The sequence below is a fragment of the Tiliqua scincoides genome, chromosome 5 (genome assembly GCF_035046505.1).
Source record: "Tiliqua scincoides isolate rTilSci1 chromosome 5, rTilSci1.hap2, whole genome shotgun sequence".
Taxonomy (NCBI): Eukaryota; Metazoa; Chordata; class Lepidosauria; order Squamata; family Scincidae; genus Tiliqua; species Tiliqua scincoides.
In genome coordinates this window covers 6,882,321-6,907,822 of record NC_089825.1, presented here as the reverse complement: position 1 = coordinate 6,907,822, position 25,502 = coordinate 6,882,321, and the positions used below count along the sequence as shown (strand labels likewise).

Sequence of the window (25,502 nt, the reverse complement as noted above, 5' to 3'; positions counted from 1 at the left end):
TCAGCCATGAACTGCCTAAGGGACTCCGGCTCCTGATTTTGCCTCGAGGTTGACTCCTGAAGCCTTTTCCAGAACTGGATGTAGCCACAAGGCAGTGGAGGTTTGAGGTCAGAGTTTCCTTCTCTTACATGAGCTGCCTTCCTAGGCTGACGAGTCCCATCTACTAGTTCCATCTAGTGGGACTTACTTATGTGTATACATGCATATGATTGTACCGATAAAGACTACTTTATTGATACCCCAATACTCCCTTGTTTCTGTTGTAACAGGCTAACATGGGTGCTATACAGTATAGGAGAAAATCCTGCAGGTTTGCATGGTTTATGCAAGTCATGGAATTCAGCTTTTTGTATCAAATGAATGTATTATGTATTCATGTGTACAAACAGGGCTGAGTGCAACTAATGCTACTGTGGCACTGCCGGGGGTGGCATCAGAGTTTGGCCAGGCCTGGAACTGTCTGAGAGCCTTCACCCATTAGATGGCCGATCTGCCAAAGCCAGTACCACTAGCAATGATGGCCTAAGTTGGTCAAGAGTCATGCATCGTCACTGTGCCAGCACACCATCTACAAATGGGAGCCTCCTCAGATACTCCAGTTGTCATGGGCTTCTAAAGGATGCTCCCATTTGGATGGGTGGAAGGAGCTATCACCACTTCTACCTGCCACTGGAAAGCTGGGGGCACATGGGGGCTCAGTGTGCAACAGGGGCTCAGTACAGAGCTGAGATCCAGAGTCTCCAGCAGTGGCATCACTAGGGGGGTGCGGGAGGTGCGGTCCGCACCGGGTGGCGCGCACGGGGGGGTGACGCGCGCTGGGGGGGTGACACACTAAAATCACGGTGTTTAGGAGTAACCCCATCGTATTATATACCGTTGGATGTGGAATTTCGAGTGGAATGCAAAGCAATAAACCAGAGTGAAATATCTCCTTTCTATCAAAAGTTATGGCCAAAAGACTGGAGAACAAAAAATGCATGGCTCTCTATGGAAAGTGAAAGTGAGCCGTATTGCGTGTTTACTCGCGAGTAGGCAAACATGCCTTAGTCTGTCGGAAAGGGCAGGCTGAAAAGAATGGAAAGACACCAGAATTGTCCTGATCCAATGAATGCAGCCCCCAAAAACACCTGAGAAGGAAGTCTCTCCCTCCATGCAGATGAATGTATTGAGTCCTGTGGAAAGCGAAACTAAGCCTCACGGTCGCATTTACTCGTAAGTAAGCAAGCGTGTCTTGGCTGGTATGGAAGATCAGGTGAAGGAGAGTGCAAGGCTACCAGAATGGTCCTGATCTTATGCACCTGGAGCTAAACAAGTGCTCCAGAAGGCAGCCTCCCCCTCCCCCCCCCCCCACTAAAAAGGATCAAAAGAGGCTTCCGCTGATAAGGTAAACCTTTTTGAGACTTGCAAAGCCAGGTGGCTCCTGACAGTGATCTGGTTTAAACAGAAGTTCTTCAATTGAACTGGGCACTGGGTAGGGCTGAAAACCTTACTGGTTTTGGAGGGGGGGTGTTACTGCAGAGGCTACAGAGGAAATTCACTTGGTGGAACAGGGCTGGCTTCTGCTTATTTAATTATTTGTTTTACTTTCATTATTTATACTTATTTATTTGAATTTGCCTGATGATGTCACTTCCACCATGACATCACTTCTGGTGGTTCTTGGACAGATTGTCATTCTAAAAAGTGGGTCCCAGTGCTAAACATTTGAGAACTGCTGCAATAAGGTGTTAATAAATTGACATCCTGGGAGGGGTGACACCACTAGTGACCAAAAGCACTAAAATCACAGTTTGGAGGAATAATACCATCATGTTATATATCAATCAATGCATAATTTCATGCAGAATGTTTTCTATCTGTGTTCTATCAAAAGGTACAGCCAAAAAACCAGTGGGGGCGGAGTGATGGTACATCACCACGCCCACCACCTGGGGTGTTGCCCCGCCCACTGCATGGGGGTGGTGACGCGCTGGCATCCGCACCGGGTGATGCAAACCTTAGTGACGCCACTGGTCTCCAGCTACCTAGCATCAGCACTGGGCACTGTTGCATAGGAATAAAAACTCTAGAGTGCTCCCTGACTGAGTTTAGTTACAATGCAGTGAAGCAAGTTCCTTTAAACATTCATTGCTACAGAACAGAACTTACTGAAAGTATGCTAAGTAACTAAGGCTTAGTATCTCTAGGCATTGTTGCCCACACACCCAGCCCTACCAGGCCTATGACTTTTCATTTGAAAGTGGCAGTCTTGTGCATAAGTGAGAGATTTCAAATTTGCATATGTCTGGATGGTGTTTGATCTTGTCAGTTGTCACCACATTCATAACAGATTGCGCCTGGGCTACCTGGATCTGTCAGCTCACGTCTTTTGGCTAACATGTTTGTGAACAGATAAAGGATGATCCTGATCTGGTAGCCTTAAGGATCTGCTGAATGCTGTGGTGGATCGAGAGGTGGGGGGAGAAGCTCCCACCTTCCCTGGATTCGCCTCTATTGTGTTCTAGCACCCAGAATGGCTCCGAAGGAGAGGGGCCGCTTGCGTGGTGCAGTGAGACACCTGCAAAACTTAGTGCTTTGCACCCCCTCTAGCTGCACTACTGCCCACATGAAATATGCAGTAATTGGTTTAAACACATGGCATTTTACATCATGAGTCAGTCTAATGAAGAAATTGCAGGCCCCTTTCAGCCTCGTACAAGCAACTGGCTCTACTTAACATTCATTGGCTGTCGCCTGCCTACTCCTCTGTTTTCATTGCTAGGAAAAGAACGCAAACAGGAGGCCAGTGGTTGGGGGGGGGGGTGGAATGCCACCCTGATTTATACAAAAACTCTGAGGAATGAGAGCACTCTGCATCATTCCCTTATACTGCACATGGAAATATTGCTTTATGTGAAACAAAAATGGTAAACAAACGCTTAAAGGCATGGAAAAATATTCTGACTCGCAAGACTTGGCCTCACATGCTCCACTCTTGAGCAGTGCCAGAAAAGGAGAGTCTAAACTGTTTGATCCATGGAAGCTGGAACAGTGATTAACTGCTGTTACAGTCTTGTGTGTGCATTCATTTACAAAGCAAAGGGTTGCACAGAAGCCCAAACCTTTCGGGGCTACCCTCAGTGTGCTCCGTTCACGTCAGACGTCTGCACTGTAGGCAGAGTTATGGCATAAGGAGGCAACTGTGAATCTTTCATTGAAAAACCCAGCCCAGTTCCAAGATCAAAAGCAAAATATTCTTGTTCCATGGGTGGAATATGTTATGCACATTATACATTTACTGCCGCTGTGATTATTTTCACCCTGTGGAATTAGGAATTAAAATGCTTAATCTCTTTCTATTCCATATTTTCCCCAAGGAGCACAGCCTGCCCTCCATTCTATCCATATAGCAACTCCGCAAGGTAGGCTTGACTGAGGAGAGAGATTAATAGGGGACTGCCCCGTAAACTTCACAGCTGAGCAGGGAATGGAACCTGGCTCTCTCTCAGTCCTAGTTCAGTGCTATATCTACTACACTAGTGGTTCCCATACTTTTTAGCACTGGGTCCCACTTTTTAAAACAACACTGCATCGGAACCAACCTAGGTTTACCAGACTTTAAAAAATGGAGATCTAATAAGAAATATTTATTTACAGGTGAGTGCCGCTTTGCAATGCTCCAACCAGCAACAGGCCACATATGCGATGCTGTTGCTGGTCCCTGCACACTCCCCCCAAATCTCCGAATGAGGGTCTGCCCCCCTCGCCTCCGGAGGCTTTTCTGAGTCTCATAGAGGCAGCTCATGTCTGCATGCTGCCTCTCAGAGGCTTCAGAATGCCTGAATTGCGTGAGAGACATGACTAATGGTTTTGTTGGACTCTTGTGCAATTTGAGCAGACGCGCACTGACTCTGAGGGGCTCAGAAAAGTCTCTGGAGGCGAAGGGAGCACAGCTTCCCCTCGTCTTCAGAGGCTTTGTATAGTGTCAAGCCTTGCTTGGTGACGGGGGTACCATACCAGGCCACATCCCTGTCTCTAAGCAATGCACAAATTTATTTATTTATAAGTAATAATAACCAGAAAAAACCCTCAAACATTTATCTCCTATATTTACACATGCTTGCAAACTGCAGGAACTGAGCTCTTTGCAGGGTAATTAGCAGCTAAAGTACTGAATCCTTGTTGGCATCCTTCAGTATAAGAAGACTCTGGTATCGCACTCTGAATAGTGTTCTGGAACAGAGTGTCCTCTCCAGTGCGCACAGCCTGGGTAAAGTAGATATGGAGGATAGACTGTTACCCATGCAGCAAATCCCCCCTCTCCACGTCGCTGAAATGGTCCAATGGAAAGGCAGAGGCCAATACGGTTGGTTCCAGCGGCGTCGCAGGAGTTGCCAGAACATGACTGTGTTCAGCCATGAACTGCCTCAGGGACTCCGGCTCCGGATTTTGCCTCGAGGTTGACTCCTGAAGCCTTTTCCATAACTGGATGTAACCACAAGGCAGTGGAGGTTTGAGGTCAGAGTTTCCTTCTCTTAGATGAGCTGCCTTCCCAGGCTGACGAGTCCCATCTACCCGGTGGCTGTTCAGTCGCCTCTTACAACAAGTACAGCCAAACTGAGGGCCTATTCTTATCCCCAGCCCTCAGGGGACAAATAGCCTGAATAGCCTGAGTACCCTGAATACAGGGTACTAAATAGCCTGTAGCTATTGTATTGTATTGTATTGACTGATTTTTGAATAGCCTCAGGGCTTAAGGCAATTCTTTCCCTCACCCTTTGGCAACTGACCAAAAATCAGGTCATAGCCCACCAGATGGTCCCAACTCACAGTTTGGGAACCACTGCACTATACCATACAGGCTGTAGATTAGTTTAACCTTAATGAGGGTCCTTCCTACTTGTAGCTGCATTTCTCTTTACCTCTCCTCACATATCCTGTTCTTTGATTGGCGCAGCAAGAGTAAAAGGGGAGAGGCACAATTTGAAGACTTGATTACATTCACTTCTCAACCACTAAGCACAGCTTTCAAATGTTCTGAATAGAAGAAGACTTATTGATGGCCACATACTGCATCCTTCCGTTGTCTTGTTTATTTATCGTGTGTTGATTGTGCTCCTAGGTGCATGGCTCCTCTCTGTCTAGTTATTATCATTTTGGCACACTGCTGCTTTCAGAAATCCTTTCCGTTTTGATTGTCCATTAGCACTGGTGATAGACACATCCTAGCAGTCACAACAATCTGCTCTAATGCAGTGCTTTCTTTCTCCTTTTAATGGATTTTCATTTTCACTATCTTGCATCGTCTCCCCAAACCTCAAGCTCTCCAAAAACACTTATCATGCCCATAAAAATGTGATAGATGAAAATGTGTGCTTGAAAGCTGTGTATTATACCTGTCGGGAACCAAGTGCAGGGGAAGAGAACTACCACTAACAACTCAGTTTGTTCAGCTCCCACATTCTCAGTGAAAATCATAGGCGCTGGTGACAGAGTTTCATAGATCCTTCATTTGCAATGCCTGGACATGCTGAACTTCCCTATTTCTGATTAAAAAGGACCTCTGATAGTAGGGTTGGAAGAAACCTTGGAGAGCTGTTGCCAGAGTAGACACAGTCCTGGGTTAGGGGGATCCGTGATACGGCCCAGCTTGAGGCAGCTTCTTGCATTCGTAAACGTGACTGTGTATTCTAATCAAAACTGACATTAGAACATTCCCATTAGAACTTTGTGCTACTTCCCAATCTATTTTGTTTCACATCATCACAAATTGGTGATTTTAGAGGAGAGATCAAACAAGCATTTCTTAATTGTTATTATTTATATAATGCCGTTATCCATAAAAAGCCTTAAAAGTATTTTGCTTTGAGAGGTGTTCACTTTCCCATAGTAACACAATGGAGATAACAAATGCCTTCCGAAGCAGTTTGGTCAACAGTTTCCTGACTCTGAATGGTGCTTTAGCATGTACTAGGCTTTTTTTTTTTTGGGGGGGGGGTGTTGTTTGTTTAATTTCATAAAGTACAGGTGCCTTTGAACACAAAACTCTGTTTGGTGTGGCCAAGATATGATCTAAAAAATCTGTGTATGACCTACAGAGGATGGACAATGCTGATTCATGGTATTAGCAAATTATCTCCCAGCAACTCTCCCACCTCAGTACTTAATATGAAAGACTCAGCATAGCACATGTGTTGTGCAGCTACCTGCCTTTGATAGATTGAAAGAGCTGAATGTGGCAATCTGTCATTTTGAAACTCATAATCCACAAGATGGAAAGCCCCTTAGGAAATGCATCAGCTTGGAAGTCCTTGCCTTCTGACTGCATAGGACCTTGAGACTGACTAGCTTAATAAAAACACCTTTACAATCAATTTAATACACTTCTACCAGACAGCTGTCTTGTCTGGCTCATATTACTGGCTTTTTCATACACAGTACCTGTCTGCCCTTTTCTGGGTGGAGGGGAGTGTCTAGTGATGTGGTTGAACTCCAATAATAACTAGCTCAAAATACATATTTTTCCAGCCCCTGAGACTTGAGTGTATTGCATATTAAGTTCCCTAACCCTGAAATTCCCCTACGCAGCACCACAATGCTCAGGGAGCATTGTGAGTGAGTACATACATGCACAAAAACATTGCAAGGCAATTTTGAAAGGCCCTTTCAAATGTGCCCAAAATGTGCCCTTTCCCCCCTAAGCTGTCAGTTCTGACACTTGCAATTCATTACAGTTTGAGCCAAGGAAGATACCCCCCCCACACACACACACACCTTTTAACAATCAGTAGTGTGCTTGGTGATATTGGGAAGAGAGATTCCTTTGGGGGGGGGGAAAATACACATGAATGGACAAACAACCTCGCTCTCATTTTGCACCTCAGTTCTCAATATTTGACCAATTGCTTTTTTGTGGTCCTCAGAAGGGAATATTCATCAAGGTCAGATTGACTTGTAACATTAGAAAATGCATGGGTTTGCCTTCCACAACTACACCTGTCTTGCTTTACTTGCTTGAAATCTGGAGCTACCTTTCTTGTTTGGCATCTATACACCTGTTATCTGCTTGAGGTTCAGTGATGTGGCTTATATAAGTTGGTCCTTGGGGCCAAGGCAGACCCTGCCTTTCAGCTCAATGATTGCTTGAATCATAATCCAGAGAGTCTGAGCATATGTTTTGCATGCAAGAGATCTCTGACTGAATCCTTAGTACCCTCAGGATCCCAGAGAGCATGACTGGGAAAGACTACATACCCAACAACCTGGAGAGCTGCTACTAGACAAAGGAGGTAGCAGTGAGCTAGTTGGACTGATATTATTACTCAGTAGGGCAGCCCAACTACTTTGTTTAATTTAATAGATTAAACTATGATTTATTTTAAAAAGCATTTTCTACCAAGAGGAAGGAGTTCTGTATTCCCCAAGGAGAAAAACAGGATATCATTACTGTTGGATCAAAGCTTTTGTGCAGTTTAAACCATTACTCACCCTGCATGTATGCCAAGGTTTAGTAACCCACATCTCTTGTTATTCATAGCCTCTGGCCTCTCTTCTTCTCCATCGACTCCAACTCAAGTGACCAAGCAGCCAACGTTTCCTCTTGAATCCTATAAACATGAACCTGAGAGGCTAGAAACACGGATCCACGCGTCCTCTTCTCCCCCAGATACAGGCCAGAGATTCTGCCTGCCCCCGGGACAAAGTGTAGCCAAGCCCCTCTCGTCAGCGCTCACCTTCTGTGCTACCTCAAAAGCAGTAAGTATAGAGATTGTTTGTACAAAACAAGAAGATCTGTGTAATAGTATAACTTCACATTGAGATAGTGGATAGGTCATGGGGGGGGAAGTACGGCTATTCGGCTCCTCTGTTTAAAAGCTTCTGCCTGTTCTTTTACTACACCTTTGCTGTCTCTACTGGCTGATGGCCAGCATTTTTGACCCTTGCAATTCTTCTGAGAACAATGCTAAGTCATCATGCAGCATCGTTCCTGGGGAGAATTGTGGTGGTGGGGGGGGGGAGATGACAGCCATCAGATGCTGGGAAGACTGATGAAGCAGTTTTGCCTTCTCAAAATGCCCCAATACCCACCCCCAGTTTCATTTCCTGCAAATAGAGTTGTGAAATGGGGGGAGAATGGGGGGGGAGAATTTCGACTCACTTCTGTACATTAGAGTCAAATCACTGCAGATCCATTGTTTTCCTTGCGACAGAGAGGCAAGCAGTTCCTCAAAGAATCAAAGCTGACAGTAAGCACCAGCAAGAAGAGATTTACTACTGCAGCCGAGCAATTTGTCAAAGACTGGGTTGCGATATACGCCAGGAGATCAGGATCTGTGTGAAAGTGATATGCCAGATTGAGCAATTGCCTAATAACTTGGAGTTCAGATGGGAAGGTCAGGGCTAGCCAATTTTGTCTGTTAGGTGACAGTCAAGAAAATAAAAGCCTTAGCCTGGACTGGGTGCATTTGATCATGGCAGAAGCTCGGATTTCGTTGTTTGATACAGAATTTAGCATCTCGTCTCTCATAGCTTTTAAAAAAAGAAAAAAACCGAAGCACGTTTCAGGTGAATAAAATTGTGAAGATGAAAGCCTTGAAAGCATGTGTCCAGCACCTGAAATGTAGAAGCAGGAGAGTGGGCAGAATATCTTTTGGCTGTGGTAAAAGATTGGCTGTGTGGGACTTCTGTGTGTGCCACACAGTGGCATAGTTAGATGGGGTGCAAAGCACTAGGTTTTGCAGGGAGCTTTACCATGGCATGCAAGTTGCCTCTCCCCCTCCCCTTGGGAGCAAGGTGTTTGCCTTCATTTAGGTTCCACCACCTGGAATGGCTCTGAAAGGGAGAGGGAGGGGCTGCTTGCATGCCCCAGTGAAGCTCCCTAAAAAACTAAGTGCTTTGGCAGGGGGAGAGGGACCTGCCAGCACTGAGCAGACATGCCTCTCTCAGGCTCTTGAAAGGCACTCTTTTTCCCCAAAAACTGTGGATCCGAGGAGATCTGAGGATTGCTTGTCAGGAGAGACAAACTCCTCCATGTGACACCATGATTCCTAAGGAGATAAAGCCCGGCCAGGGGGCTTTCCCAGGAGATTCCGCCGTCTTGGCAGCAATGGTGAAGAATTCATTTTGAATCAAGCTGAAGGTCCCTGCAGGGATTGAAAGACTTAAGTAAGTGTTACTCCGTTGGTGTATGCCTGATGTGGACTGAGTAATTTGATTGCCTGATTTAGTTCTTTCTTGCCGTGAGAAGAAGAGGAGGGGGGAGGTTCCCACCAGCTGCTTATCGGTGTGAGGAGAAATCGTAGAAGAGATTTACCAAGCTTGTTATGGTTATCTGAAAATATAATTACAACTTTACAACTTTGAATTTTGGTGGATTATAAATTAACTGTCCTTGGATAAAGTTTGTGCATTGGAGCGTTTATTGCCTTGGTTTGCAACTATCCTTTGGGAGTGTGGCTGGATGTTTTGACATTCTTGGATTGAGGAATGCGGTTGCCAAGGCTACAAGTATAAACACAGTAGATAAGAAACAAAAATAAAACAAGAACAGTGCACCAGTGACGTCTAGTGGATTTAAAAAGGCATTGCAAGATCTGGATTTGTGTTTATAAGTGGAGCAAGGAAGATAATACACTGAGGACATCTAGTGGTCTTAAAGAACATTAACAAAGATGGCGGCTAAAACAGCGAAAGTCCAAAACTTGCCAGTGTTGGAGATGGGACTTGGAAAATTAATACAAAAGGAATCAAAAGGGAATATGGAAAAACTGTTGGCAATGGTACAGCAACAAATAAACCAATCTGTACAGACCCAAGCCAGTGTGGATGCTTTAACTAAACAATTAGATGAACTTATAAGAAAAGATCAAGATAAAATATCCGAGACAGAAGAAAATCAGCATAACGCAGAGACGACATTAATGGAAATTAAAATGGATAGTGCAGCTCGAGTGGTGAGGATACAAAATATACCAGAAGAGAAAGGAGAAGATTAATCTGACGGATTGCCAGATTAATATTAGAAGGGATTGATAAATCGATGGAGGAGATATTTGAAGAACTGGACCCAGTGAGAAGAGTGAGCACTTTTTATCTGAGAAAACACGAATTACCCAGAGAAACTTACGTGAAATTCATCAGAACCTTTTACAGAGATAAATTACTGAAGGCCTCACAGGAAAAGGAATGGAAAGCGGATGACAGTAAAGTTAAAATTTTGAGATATGTTCCATGGAGAGTGAGCAAGAAGAGAAAGAGAAAATAATGAATGTGGTGGAAATGGACAGACTTTCAGAAATTTTGGATCACCAACAAAAACCAACACAAATTGAGCAATGAAAACCTTTTTATGCTTGGTTGAAAATGAAGTTTTAGAAATATATGATAGGGCATTTAGATGATTGTATTATATATATATATATAAATTATATATATATAATTTGATATGATATGATAGATGAATGATGAATGAAAAATGATATTAAGAGGTAAATTTAGAAGAGGAAATTGATTAAGATATGTAATGATTTATTATTTAGAGATATATGATTTCCTGCACCCTCTTTTGTGTAAGTGTTATGTTTTTTGTTTTGCTTTTTGTGTTGTGTGTTTGTTTATATTTGTTTTTGAAAAATATTTAAAAATTTAAAAAAAACAAAACCAAAAACAAAACTTAGTGCTTTGCACCCCCTCTAGCTACGCCACTGGTGCCACACATAGCACTTTGCACTCCTCACTCTCCCCCGTGATTGGAATAAATAATGCAAAATACACAAAGACATGCAAGAATGTTTAATGTACCAGTGAATACTTATCTCAGAATTTGGGTTACCTAATCTTGGATCAGAATCTTCTTTTTTTCTACTGTTCATTGCATGATGAGGCAAGATAGACACATAGCCAATCCTATTGTTCCCCCCCCCCCTGCAACTGTACCTAAAACAGGATGCTGTATCAAACTGAGAGACAGAGTGGGAGGCTTCAGAGGTGAAAGGGGTTTTAACCCTTGCACCTCTGTAAGCCTCCCACTCTGCAATGGGTCTCCTTGAACCTGTGCTAGCAATTTTGCTAGTGTAAGTCCAAGTAGAGAAATGGGGGAGGGGACTGTAGGGAAAGGGGATAGGATCTGGTGCATGACATCACCACTAGATCCATCACTCCTGCAGCCCCTCCACTCCTTCCCAGCCGCTGTTCTGTCCTCCCCCACCCCTGCTGCCTCGCTGACGACATGCACAGGAAGGTTCCAGTATTCCTGCCAGCATCCTGGCAATACACTACTGAACCTGTGCCTGGAAAACACTTTATGGCACTTTTGCAGCAGTTAGCACTGACGGCATGCTCATTCCGAATGCTCAAAACCCAATGGGATTGTGTTGACAAAGGCCAATATGTTCAACTACCAAGTTATCAGATACTCAGGATGAATAACCTATATTTTTACAGAGAGGAAACCAACCAAAGGACAGGATGCTGCAGGTCATTTAAACACTTTCCCTTGACTCAGAGAAAGACTCTAGAACCAGCTGAAAGTGCTTGGCAAGGTCACCTTGCCCACTTTTCTCTGGCTGGGCACCTGTGCCTTTACAAAATTGAGATACAGTAGCTTTTCCCCTTAGTGCTGAATTTCTCTTTTTCTCACACTTCTAAAAGGGACAGAGATTGCCCCTCCAGAAATTAGTTTGGCAGCCCTATGGAGATATTTTTTGATTAAGTGGATTGCCTCAGGCAAAGCTTTTCCTGGCATGAAGTGGTGGGGAAAGAGTCATTCCTCTGAATGATCATTAGAGGGTCTGTAAGTACAGAAATCAACCATTACAGAGGAAAATAAAATGACTCCTTCACTTGGAGATAGACCTGTACACATACTGTTGTCCGATGTGGTTGATAGATTTTTGTACCAGTCCTTGCTGGAAGCTGTGGATTTTTCAACCCAATTGCTTTTGTTGTGTGTTGCAGACTGATGAGTGATCATGGGATTGTAATGAAGTCAATTAGACAATCAAACATGAGAGATTAATTGCACATAAGCACATAACTGAACAACTTGAACCATTACAACAATTCGATATGAATACTCCAGAATACACCCAATGCTTGGGTGTTGTTCCTTTCTTAAGCAGTCACCACAGTATTTGTCCAAGGACAGATCACAAAAGACTGCACACCAGTTAAATATGGAAACATAGTGAGCTGGAGATAGAATGCAGGAAAAGAATTTCAGGAGATGTTGTACCTCCAGAAGAGGGATGGGCTGGGTTCACCTGTTTAGCAAAAAAGGGCCTTGCTGGATCAGATTAAGCTATATCCAAGCCAAAATCCTTGCATCCAGAAGTACATGGTGGTCTATCACAAATTGGCTAGTAGACCTTGATTTACCTTCTGCCTAATTTAGGCATGGTCATCTCCTAACAGGCCTCTTATATAATTCCTATCAGTCAAAATATTCTACATCCATCAATGTTTCTCCCACTAGGCCTTTGTCTTCCTGTCTGGGATCAGCTGATACATTTCTAAGTGCAGAAGATAGACATGTACTTTCCATCACGGTAGTCACCATTTTAACATCTCATGATTTTTCTATACTTTTCAGCCTCAGAATGCATTTCTGCTTTGCAATAATCTCTACACTCAGTCAGAGCCAGATTTAGGATTAGGCTTGGAGGTTGCTGGACATTTCAGTTATTCTAAATATTTAAATGCTTCTATAAGATTAGAAGAAACATATATGTTTTTATATACTTATACACAACATGTATGTATGCGCTGATGTATGTATGTGCAAATGTATATTAGTTGACAGGGAATAAATAATTATTGCAGATTACACAGGCCAACACACTTTTTGCTTCCTTAAACGTTACACCAATTCCTGGGTATATTTGGGGTGCTGTTTCAAAAAATGGCATCTATTTTGCCCTATCACGTCTAGTTTTGGAGATATAGTATAGCCTCTTTAGTGAATGGTTCAAGCAGCTTCCTCACGAGGAAGCCTACACTATAGCTTCCTCATGAGGAAGCTGCTTGAACCATTCACTAATGAGGCTGCTATACTATATCTCCAAAACTAGGCGTGATAGGGCAAAACGGATGCCATTTTTGGAATCAGCACCGCAAATTCATATCAAACCACCATAAAGTTTGGGGAAAACTTTTCTGACCCTCAATTTTGTAGGCCTGTGTTATGTATCAAAGTTGAGAAAACGGCTATAAATGCAATAAAAAATAGAGTATTCCTAAGTTCAAGAAATGGAAGGGACCTTGAAGACTCTCTTGCTGGGGTCCATTTGATCTTGGACCAGCTCTGGTCTTGGTTATTGTGTTTATTCCATATTTTACCCCACAACTGTTGTTTCTTCTCTAAGGGTCTCCTGTATACTGATTTTGCAGACTATTCCATTCACAGTGAGAGTTCTGCTTCTTTGGTAGGGCATAGTTCAGACCCAACCTGTGTTGCACAAACTTGCACTTCTGATTAACTCTAATATTTGCCAATCCATATGTTTTGTCCTGCCGACTGAAATAGTGTGATCTGCTTTTTGGATTGCCAACTTTTATTGCTGGCCCTGCTCCTACGCCTTTGAGAGTGGCCTTTCAAAGATATGGATAAATTAATGAACACCCCAGTTCTATGCATGCTTGTTCAGAAGTAAATCCAGCTGACTTCAACGGGAATTACTACCTTGTAAGTGTAGGATTTCAGTCCAGGTGAAGCTTTTCCCATCTTTGAGATATGGTGGGTAGTAAATATCAGGTAGCAGTTAAAGGTGCAGGTGCAAGCAAAAGAAAGCAAGAAAGGGGTATCCTAAATCTGAATGTTCCTTGAATAACTATCTCTTTTCTTAGCAGCAAAGTAGTTTACAGGGAGGTTGTTTGCACAAATGGAGGAGCTGTGGAAACAAATTCCTTCATTGTGTTTGTTTTAAAACAGGCATAGAAGGCCCCCAGTAGGAAAGAAAAGTGCAGAAAAAGGTGGTTTAGCTGCAGGAAATTCAGAGTTGCTTGTGAGATGGATAGCCTGCCCCTGGACTGTGCCCTAATCACCTCTTGCATTAGCTCAGTAGCTCTCTGTTTTCTGGAGCATGCCTGCATAAGATTGCTGGTGAATCTGACAGTTCGGAAGCAACAGTGATTTATATCCTTGGATTTCATTTACTTTGCTGTGTTAACACTTACTTCCTCTGTTGTGGAAGAACACAGATGTTGCCATAATGTGCATGTTGCACAAACCTGGAGGCTTGCTCTTTGCCTTTAAATCCATCCATGAAATGAGATGCTCAGAAGCTGCAGCTTATGTGGCACACCTGGAGTCCTCACTATATCTGAGAGGGGAAAGGGAGGGAGGGAGGGAGTCAAGAATGGGGGGAACTTTGGCTGGCCCACTCTCTACTTCATCAGCAGCACTTCTGAAGGTAAAAAGTGAATTGCTGTGGGTTCTTTAACCACAGCCCTAGATAATAAATTTAAGGTGCCCGAATACAAGACACCTAGATTTAACTTCAGCTCTCTGTCTGCTGAGTCTTTTTATATTGATTCTAATTTTAGATCTTGTTCTTGTAACAAGTATTCTGAGCTGTAGTCTTAAATACACTTGTAGATTGTTAGTTACCACCTTCTGGTCTATGTGTAGAACTCCTTGGTATTAGAGAGACAGTCTATAGGTACAGCTTTCCTAAAACTGTAGCAGTCTAAGCACCAGCAGCCTAAGAGTATATCTGTAGCAGCCTAAGCCTATCTGCTCTTTTGCTGAGCTCAGATAAGTAGGTAACTTACTGTAAGTGCAGAAAGGCAGCAAAAATATTGTCTGAAGTGCAGATTTGGGGGTCAAGTGGAAGTGCTAAAGCTCACAATGATATCAAGGAGGGTTGGCTGCCCTGTGTTTAGAGGGGTGGCTTCTGCTTGTTTGCACTGATGGGCTTCCCTTTGTATGTCTGCTGAATGGGTAAACTGGTTTGGAAGGAGGCTAACCTTCCCACTGATGGAGAGTTGCCTCCTCTTTTCTGCTAGAGCTCTTCTCACCTTTAACAGTTACATGACAGACAGAAATTCAGCAATTACGGTATCTGGAGCTGCAATAATGGGGAAAAACAGCACCTGTTCAACATTTTGGCTGTGTAGCTATTAAGGGCACAGGGATCCTGTCAGGAAAAGGTGGTGAAATTGATTTAGTTATTATGAAGGCCCTCTGTAAGAGAGAGAATAGTCTGTTTTAATCCCACCTTGAATTTGGGAGGGTTAAAAATGGGGTTGGGGATACAAGAGGTAACTCTTTAAAAAATACTCTTACCAGGCAGCCCATTGGTCTACCAAGTCAAGCAATTAAACTCCTTAGTAAGTGAATGCAGAAGCTCATTTATACGTGACATGTGTCCATCCTAGAGCCTGGTAGGCCTTGCTTGTAGGGCTTTTCACTTCTTAAAATGTATTTAAGTGAGTGCTTTTAACAGCAGCCTGACATGCAGCAGTGAAGTGGGTAGTGCTTTTTTTCTCTTATGGAAGGTAAGGGGTGGGAATGGCTTTACCTGCTGTATTCTTGTATGTTGCTCTCCCATTAAAGAATGGGAACATGGTCAAGAAAACTACACTGGCACCTGGAGTTGCTGTTGAATGGGAGATGTTGCACAAACACAACCTGAAGAGCAGATGTTTTCAAAAAAAAAGAGGCAGCAGCTACTGCTTCATCTTTTCCTGGTCTGTTTCCCTTCCCTTCCTGATGTATGCTATGACTGGGGCTCTGCATACTGCAGCAGAGGGAAACAGAAGACAAAAAAAGAGCTAGGCATAGAGTAGGCAGGAGAAGCAACACAAAATGGGCAATTTTAACTCTAAAACACGAAGCTCTAAGTTTCAGCCTGGCAGCTCTAATTTGAGTGAAATACGTGCATATTTTTCTATAAGTGGGACACTTTAATCTCTTTCATTATGTGCAGAACGTCTCAATGGAAGGTTAGCTAGCTGTGTGTAATGGGGGCACATGCAACTGGGTCGTCCCCCCCAGTCTATGAGATGACAATTTATACTTTGACTTCTTTTTGTTTGAACTGCCCGACCTTCAGGTGGTGATGCAACTTTTCTCTAGTGTCACATTACCAACTGCGACAGGAATGTGGAGAGGTAGTAAATGTAATGGCGATGTTTTCCTGGCTTCTGTTTTGCCTTGTTGGTTTTCTTAAGTGGAATGTAACACGGTGTTCTTGATATTGCTATTTTTTTCTTGTTCCTTTTGTGGGGGGGGGGTGGCTTTATCATTTGGATAGTATGTAACTGGCTGTGTTCCAGTTATTGCACAACTCTGCTTTTCTGCAGGGGATAGCCAGGACCGTGCAAGGCTGCAGTTTGGAATTGGGATGGGAACTTACCACAGTGGCATAGTTAGGTTAATTGCCTATTGGGAGAGATGATTTTTGAGTAGGAAAACAATGTGATAATGAGAAATACACCCTCTACTTCTGTGCTATGGTCCTGTCCAACCTGACAGCTGCCTTACATGAGTAGATTTACGAGATTAGTAGATTTATGAGTAGAATTTCTCGTATACCTGCAACCTGACATGTTAGTGTCTGTCACCTATAATTTGGCCCCTAAAGCAATGTCTCCATGGGTTTTCAGAACCTCTCAAAAAATGGGAAGAGAGAGCCCAGGGAGGGCATTCAAAAGTAGTGGCCCTACCATAGTGGGAACACAAGTCCCATTGTGTTCAGTGGGGTGTACCCACTAGTAAATATGTTCTAGGGTTGTAACCTTGAGAACTATAAAGCTGAGGTATGGGGTCATGTTTGGCTTTCTTCTCTCCTCTCCTTAGCCATCGTAATGGCTCATTGTGGAAATCAAAAGTCTTCATTCCACGAATTTCAGGATTTGATGGGCTCTAGATGTAGTTATTAGTATTAAGCATGGTGACAGTTTTCCATGAGTCTTCTGTGCTTTAAAAAATAGTTCCTTTTTTCAGCCCCTCATTTTTTTCCTAACCCTTGACTCTGTTTGCTGTCATCAGCTGACTCTACTTTCCTAGCAACTGCCCATTTCTTCCTCTCGGTTAAAGTTATTGTGTGGACGATACACTTTCTTTAGGTTTTGTGGCACACGACCAGTGCATAATCTTTATGACTGTTCTCAAGGGGGTCCCTTCTAGTTTCATGGAAGATCCCCCCCCCAAAACTAGGCTGCAGTGTGTAGCCAGTAGTCTTGGAGAGCAGGTGAAAAACTCTAACATAGCTGAAGAAATGAACATTAAGTGACTTTATTAAACATTAAAAAGTGTGGGGGGGGGATAGTCCAAGGAGGAAGAAACAAAGCAAGCAAGCTTACAAAATTGCTTGGGCTTTGCTTGGGAAGTGCATAGGGTGCAGATCATGGCAAAAGTACAAGCAGTCAATTATGGACAAAACTTGAAGCACAATCAAATCTCTTGCACCTCTACCTTGCTAATCTCATACTGTTCAGGCACCCCTGTTATTAATGAATCTGGTTCCCTGTGTCCTGTTACCTTTGTTTGTTGATTACATTCCCCCAGAGCGATAAGGTGGTTTGCTTGAACAAGCGCTATAACTAAAAAAAACTTGTAGCAAGTCAAGTAGGCAAGTAACCTGCAGCCTAGAAGAGAGACTAAGAGTGAGCAGTAAATGAATGGGGTGGAAGGTGCAGAGACAGGGTAGCCTCTTATCCGTGTGGGTTGGCCAGGGATGTATCTCCCATGGATACCAAGGTATGCCTATACATTAACATCCCTTCCTGAATGTAATTAGACCTCTCCAACCAGGGAGGTGTGTGGACTTGCCACACACAGAGGTGCAGTCTTTTGCTCTGGAGGAATGAGGTAGGAGCACAAGTGAGCATCCTTGGTTTTGGCCTGAACTGACCTGGGTTCAATGAGGTTACTGCCCCATCCATTTGGATGTTTTACAACCACATGGTCATCCCTGCTTGAACTTTCTGATATGGATTGGAGTACCCAGTGGCCTGACTTACCCGTCTCAGCAGGTGGGCTGGCTAGGATCATTGCCTAATATCACAACAAAATGACCACCTGCCTGGCCATGTGGTTGTTCTGTAATAATGCTGATTTTCAAAGTGTCACAGTGAAGCCGTGATGAGAAAAGAGGGGTGCTTGGTCATAATGCAGGTCCTCACTGAAAATGATGGAACTCCCCAACCAACCAATTATGCCCCCTTTTTTAATTGGCCTCCGAAACTGTAGACGTTATTGATGCATCTTTAATCTCAATGTACAAAGGAGGTCTGTTCTGTGACTGGTGTCTGGAGAGAACCTGGGTAAATAAGCTCACACATCTCACTGGGATTTTAAAAATCTGCCCAGTCAAACAGTGGTACCTTCATAAACATGCCTGTAAAATTGCCCTGCTTACAGAATTGCATCACATCCTTTTACAACAGGAAACTCTTTGTAAGAATGAAGTTTAGCGTGCACAATAGGTCCTTGATCTTGGCAGTGGCCAAAAAGCCTTCTAATCTCCGCTGCACATCTGAAAGTTCCACGGTGAGGCTGCTTCCCATGGCAGGTAAAGTTTACCAAAAAAGATACTCCAGTTTTTAATCTGATGACCTCTTTAAAAGAAACTTGCTGCTTTGAGGGAAATGGGGTGTGTGCTCTCATTGTTAAGGGTCCAGAACTATCCCTGAAGTGGCCAAATGTGACTAACAGTACAAGCCTACGCATGGCTACACGGAACAAAATCTCATTGTGCTCAGTAGTGCTTACTAGCAGGATAACATGGATAGGATTTCAACCTTAGTGAGGTGTGCCAAGATGTTGTTGTGACTCAGCAGTCATATTTACATATATAAATATGTAAAAGGATGTTTACTAGCACCTACAGTCTTTCTTCTTGGTCAGTGGCCAGTGTCTTGCCCTTAGTACCTCTTAAAAATAGCATTTTGTCCAGTCTAATTTTAAAGGTCTCCAATGATCTACTGTTTCCCTCCAGGAGTTCACTCTGCAGTCTGATGGATCTTAGTGGACCGCAGCCAGCAAGAAATGCTTAAACAGAACTCCCCACTGAAAGTACAGATACCACTGTGAAAGCGACTGCAGTTATAGTTAAGGACAGGTAGCTAATGGTCTGTCTGGAAATATCTATGACTACTAGGGCTTCATAAATTTTTTTACCAGGCAAAATAAACAAAATAGCTTTCCTTTTAAAAAACAGGTGTAGTTAGCAACTAGGCAGTAATCAAGTTGGGGTAACTGAATGCTGTAGTCGTCCAATGGTTTTCTTTCATTTGGTGTGGATTTTTGCTGGCATCATAACAATGCATGGTGTGTGTGGCTTCAATACTTGCTAACCCTGTAAGGCAGCAGTGTTATGATTATCCCCATTATTCAGGGATCTGCCTGCCAAAGTTTGATGGCTTATGAAAAGGCCAAGCCAGGAGAGATGTGGGAAATCCTGTGATCAAATCCACAAACATCAGGCGGGAGAGATCTGGATCTGGGCTGTGGTACAGAGTGCGTATTAACATTCTTCCCTGACCCTTTGTCATTTTCTCAGCTTAAATTACCCCTACTGAAGCTGCTATTGCTTGGGGCAGATGGAGGAAGGCAGGTACGATATTGATTAGGGCACCTTTTTGAGTTCATGGCAGAGGTGAGATCTGAGCTAGGGGCTTCCTGTTTCAAGGTTCATGCTCTTCTTGGGGCCAAACTAGACATCCTGTGGAATGCCTGTGATTGAAACTCCTGACATCTCCATCACTTTCAAAAAGCAGCCTCATGCAGGAGCCTTTAAATCCTCCTACCCAATATTAAGAGTATTGGAAAAGCCCTGCTGGATCAGATCAAAGACCTTAGAGGGGATGCCCAATGTCTTTTCAACTAGCTGCTATGCTATACTAGTGCTCTTGGTCTGTACCCTGCATATGTGAACTTTTCCTGCTTCTAGCAGGAGGTTGGACTAGGTAGCCTTGAAGGTCCTTTCCAGCTCTGTGTCTCTGATTCTATGAAATGGAGAATGAAGGAGGAACCAGTTTATTTAGACCATTTCTACTCTGCCTCTTCCTTCCCCCCCCAAAGGTGGCTTGCGAAACAGTAAATATAAAATACAGATAAAGCAATACACAAGTATAGATCATAAAAATTGGCAATGCCACAAAATCAATCAAGAGGACAAACAGCAACAGCTGAGTCTACTCCAGCACTGAAGGGTGCTTCTCGTGTGTTGAGATAACTTTATGTAGTGAAAAGACTTGGATGTGATCATGTATGAAATGTACCAGGTTTGGTGTGTTGCAGGTATAGCTGGATGACAGTGCTGGGTGCCCTGGGGCAAAGTCCTGCCCTGGACCCCCTCCTTGAGACACGTACACCCCAATCTGTTCCTTATGGCCCATTTGGCACCACTGCTGGGAGAGGGAGAGGGGGACTGTGTGTGTCAGTCAGTCAGTCAAAGGCTGATATTTGAACTTGCATCTGGCCAGCTTGTGGTCTTAATTTCTGTGCTACAGTGTGCCAGCTGAGCCACTGAGATTGGGCAGCTCTCCCCCCAAGCAGGAGGAGGAACAGAAGAATAGAAGTTCTTTTAAAAGAACAGCTTTAATTTAAAAAGCAAGATTATAACAGGCCAAATTTGGTAATTGGAAAATCAGACGCTTTAAGAGCTGACTCATAACCAGACTGGAGAGCGTCTCGGCAGTGGATTGGAAAACATTTCCTCCATGCTGGGGACTGAAGTGAACTCAAAATAGTTGTTGTTGCAGATTCATCACAGTCATGTTTTCAATTGAAGTGGAGGGTGAGGGCATAAGCAGCTCAGTGGTGGTTTTGATTGCTTTGCACCAGAGAACATTGAAGCTGCCTGTTAGTGAGCCAAACCGCTGGTCCGTCTAGCCCAGTATTGCCTACAGCATGCCTGGCAGTGGCTCTTCCAGATTTCAGGTAGTCGTCTTTCACAGCCCTAGTTAGAGATGCTGCCAGGGCTTGAACATGAGACCTTCAGCATGTCGTGTGGGTGCTTGCCACTGAGCTACGCTCCTCCCCAAAGATATGGCAGATTGGCCTCAGCTGCATACTTTCAGTGCTGCTTCTGCATAAACCAAACTCCTATTGTGGCTGGATTGTGCTGTTGAATAGATAAATGCCTATGTGGTTTCCAGAGTCTGGTGTTAACCCTATAATACACTTTGGCACAGAGGAAGGGTACGATTGCACTGAAATTTTGTACTGGCTTTGACTTCCCTCTCGAAGAGTCCTGGGAAGTGTGGTTTGGTGAGGCTATTGGAAATTCTCTGTCGGAGATCACTAGACACCCACATAGAATCCTATAACTCTGCACAGTATCTATCAAATCAGAATAGGCCTGTTGTATTGTCCTGTCTCACCCCTTTGAACTGTAGCTCTTTGAGGGGGCTAGGGAATATGGGTCTCTAGCAGAACTCTTCTAAACAACAGTGCCAATTATTCTTATGTTGCTGGGCAAGTCTTTAACTCCAGCATCCAGACTCTTCTTGGGTTGAAGATTTTCAGAATTTAAACAAACAGGGCAAGGACCAGCTGATCATTTCAAAGTCCCAGCCATAAAAAGGAGATTTTGTTTGAAGAAGATTTAGGTGAGACTTTAACTTGGTGGGGGGGGGGGAGCGAGTATCAAGTGGTGTTAAACCATTACCCTTGTCCTAGTAAAATTACCTCAGAAAGAGCAGGAAACATACCTTGCTAATCCTGTTGAATCAACCCTGTTGAATCAACCAAGTAAAGTACTAACTGAATGTGCTAAGCAGAATGCCACTTCCATTTTGTATTAAGAAATCAGGTAGGTAGTACACGGTAGGTGGGTGTGATGGTACGATCACTAACTTGCATCTACCCAAAGTTGCATGTTACCAAAAAGGGCTGTTTTGTTTTAGGGGAATTAGTATACTACCCTTTTTGGAACTTCAGGATCGCAGGCTGGATAACAAAACAGCATAATGCAGAGAAATTCCCTTTTAGCTTAAGAAGGAGACTGGAAGAAATAACTTTCAATAGGATTATATTTTTATTGCAAAAACACACAGGTATACATAATGCACATGGAAAAATGGTAAGTATATGTTCACTTGAATCCTAGTACTTGGATACAGTGTACCTAACTTTCATGGTGGTTGCGTGTGGAGTGTATTTGGTGCATCCGAGGAAATCAGAAAAGGATAGGTTGTAGGGAAGGATTTTAGGGGTCCCTGATCTGCCAACCCAGTTGCTGACTAAAGATGGGAGAGAAGGGGAGAAAAAAGAGGGGGGAGAAGGGAAAAGGTTCCAGACGCAGATATAGTTACCTGTCTTGTGGAGCAGTTGGATGGGGGGTGGAGAGTCCTATGGAGGAGGACCTCTGCCTTGGAGGGGCAGCCAGATAGAGGGACCGCGTGCTCGGAGCCCTCTCTTAAAAGGGTTTTTTCTGTGACTGAGATGGGCTGGGCGCTGAGTTGGTGGAAAATTGCCACCCACCAGGGTGTTTGGGGCTGAGCTGGGGGAAAACTGCCACCCACCAGGGTGTTCGGGGTCCAGATGTCCCTTATCAGCAAAATTCAATGTGTCTAATGGCTGGCTTCCTACCTGGGGGACCTTACACAATAACCAGTAAATACAGCAGCTCAGGAAGGCAATTCAAATTTGCATAGAGTACTTAAGCAGTGATCGAGTTAAGACAATATAAAGAATAGGCGATACTTAAACAATGATTTAGGATGCTAGACTTCTTCCTCCAGAGGTGCATGCCGACTTGTTTTGCATACACAGTGATTGGATCAGGAGACACTTTTGCATATATCTCTTAAAACAATACAATGCATACATTGACCTACAGGGAAGTGGGCGTTGTGTAATCCATGTGCTTGTGGCTTGACCAGGGTTTTTGGAAAAGTGTGCTGGGAGAAGTGTGGCCTGAGTTTTGAGGTTTGGCTTGCATGAGTTTTAGTCCATAATACATAACCAGATATAAAATCACAGCTAAAGAAAAAAGGGGATTTTCATGTAACAGCATGTCTATCTCAAGTTGTATGATACAAACCATGATGTCTCCTTCCGTGGTGCTTTCACCCAGGGCCGTTCTTAGGAGCTGTGGGGCCCAATTGGAAATATTTTTGGAGGGTTCCAGGTTCACAGCCAAGCCCTGTAGAATCTTTGATAGAAAGTCTATAATAATTTTATGTATAATAAATTATTACTAATTAAATAAATTATTATAAATTTATTATCTCTATGGTGGAATAGAAAGCAATCAAAATGTGTTTTAAAAGTGCATGTGACTTAATGGACTAAATGGAGCTACACATATTTTAATATAAAATTGCATACAAGACTATAGTAGATAACCCTAGTGCTGGACCCCCTTAATGTGGGAAAGTTGCCTTTTTGTACCTTTAAGATACAATATTTCCTGTAATTGTTGAAACCATCAGGATTATGCATGAGTCACAAGCATTAATCTTAATAGGTGTTTAATTCTAGAAGTGAAAAGCCTTCTTCCTGCTTGGCTTCCAAAATCTCCAATTTCCGACAACTGCTAAAGCAAAATAACACATTTTTCTCAATACAAGCACCTGCAAGGTCTTATAAATGAAGCATATGGGGGCAGCAAAAGTTAAATTGAATTCTAACTGGCAATGGAAGGAGAAAATGTCCTACAGAAGCGTCGGGATAGTTTGTTATGTGGAGGGGGATGAAGCATAGCATTTTGTAGGTCAAATGCAATAGTTGTTGCCCAATGAGTGACATTAAGGCTTGGTGCAAAACTAAGGGAGGAATAATCTGTTCAGGGATCGCTTTAGAACAAGCTGTCTTCTGTTGTCCCCCAGTACATCTGTTGAATAACCCAGCCAGATGGTTCTCCCCCACCCCAGCACTAGAATGAAGCAAAAAGCTTTGTACCAACCCCCTATGCTGGGTTGCACCAATTAATTGAAACGTATTGCTTGAGTCGGTTTATAGTTCTGCTTATTAACAACCCCTTTTCTAATGGGGGGAGGAGGAGAAGCTCCATTTTCTTCCTCATTGGCTGCTTACCTCTATACTAATAAGCCATTCACACCTTCCATGGGCTTGCTATTCCCTATTCACTAACCTGCAAGCCCTACCTTAGGCCAGCCATTGGGCTGCACAGTGGAAATGTTGCAGTAGTCCTAATGATAGGCTGAAGTGTGTAGCCTGCTGGCTTATAACAAAGAGTGTGTGTGTGGAGGGGGGGAGGTAATTCTTGTGACTTGACTGGATCAGTCTGCATATAACATTCAGGATTAGCTGTGGCTAAGCAATTGAGACTAGGCTATGTGATTTCACAATCCCTTCAATCTTTTGTTCCAGTTGGGTCTAACTGTGGTTAACAGAACACCTACTGTTAAGCTTTCTGCTTAAGCCAGGATGGGAAGCCATCTTTAAATTACAGTTTGAATCCTAGTTTAAGTAGGAATCTGGTAGCAATAACCATGGCTAACATTGCAACAGAAGTAATGGTTAACTTCAATTTCTCCAAGGGGGAAATTCACATTATATTATGGAAAGAGGGAGGTTCACATCCCTGCTCAGGCATGAAGCTTCCTGTGTGACCTTGAGCCAGTTGCTATTTCTCGGTCTCGCCTACCTCACAGGGTTGTTGTGGGGACAAAAGAGGAAGGACTTGTGTATACTACCATGAGCTCGTTGGAGGAAGGGCAGTATAAACTGTGAAAGCTCATGGTCCTACAACCCTGCTCAGAATTTCTGACACTCCTTATGTTTTTGTTTCAGAACTTATGTCCCATCTTTTGGTTAATGCCTCAAGGTGGTTAACAGTTAATATTTACAGTCAATTTATTAAGCAAAACATACTTGGTACCAATGAATACAAACTAATTGTAGCCAATTATTGACTGTCTCATATGCCAATAAAGGTGAATGAATGAATGAACTATTGGCTGTGGCCAATAAAAATTTGATAACTGATAACCAATTTAAAAGGAAGGGATCATTCTTCCTGCACTGGCTTGAAGGCTATCTTAAGACAGCTATTCTATGCAAGAAAGTAGAGTGAGAGGTTTGTTGTGTGTCAGGCTCACAGGCTTGGGAAGTGGCAGGAGGCTGTAATGGCCATGGCTCCTGAGGAGTAGCAGGCCTGAAACTGCACACTCCAGCTCATACTAGCAACTCAACAAGCAGAAGCCTCTTCTGCCATTCACACAAAATTCCCATTCTTGCTGGTCTCTTTCTGTGTGTTTGGTATTGCTGGAGCACAGTTCATAATGCCCCCTCCTCCACATCCAAGAATAACCTGCACACTCAAATTTAACTCTGAACAAACAAATTGCTACATAAAAGAAAGACTTGTGGCTTGTACAGCCAGAGGTGGCAGCGCTATGATGATATAATATATTGGGGAAAATGCCCCAGCTGAGTAATACTAAGATTGTGGCATGTTACATTGGCACACAGTGGGAAAAGTAGCATTTGTAACTCTGTTTCTGAGATTGTACCTTGATTTGCATTTAGATGGGAATTCCTTTTCATGAGTCTTTAGTCTGTTAAGCTTAAAAGAAGGAGGAGTATCTTTTACTTCTTCAAAAGT

The 25,502-nt window shown here is 43.4% G+C and overlaps 1 protein-coding gene across 3 annotated transcripts in view; it reads left to right on the top strand.

Moving 5' to 3' along the window:
* PRKAG2 (protein kinase AMP-activated non-catalytic subunit gamma 2) overlaps nt 1-25,502 on the top strand; it is a 235,492-nt gene that overhangs the window by 148,634 nt on the left and 61,356 nt on the right. For all 3 annotated transcript variants that reach the window (XM_066626921.1, XM_066626920.1, XM_066626922.1), the window contains one exon: nt 7,517-7,734. In XM_066626921.1, the coding sequence (XP_066483018.1) occupies nt 7,517-7,734 (218 nt within the window). The remainder of the gene's footprint in view (nt 1-7,516; nt 7,735-25,502) is intronic.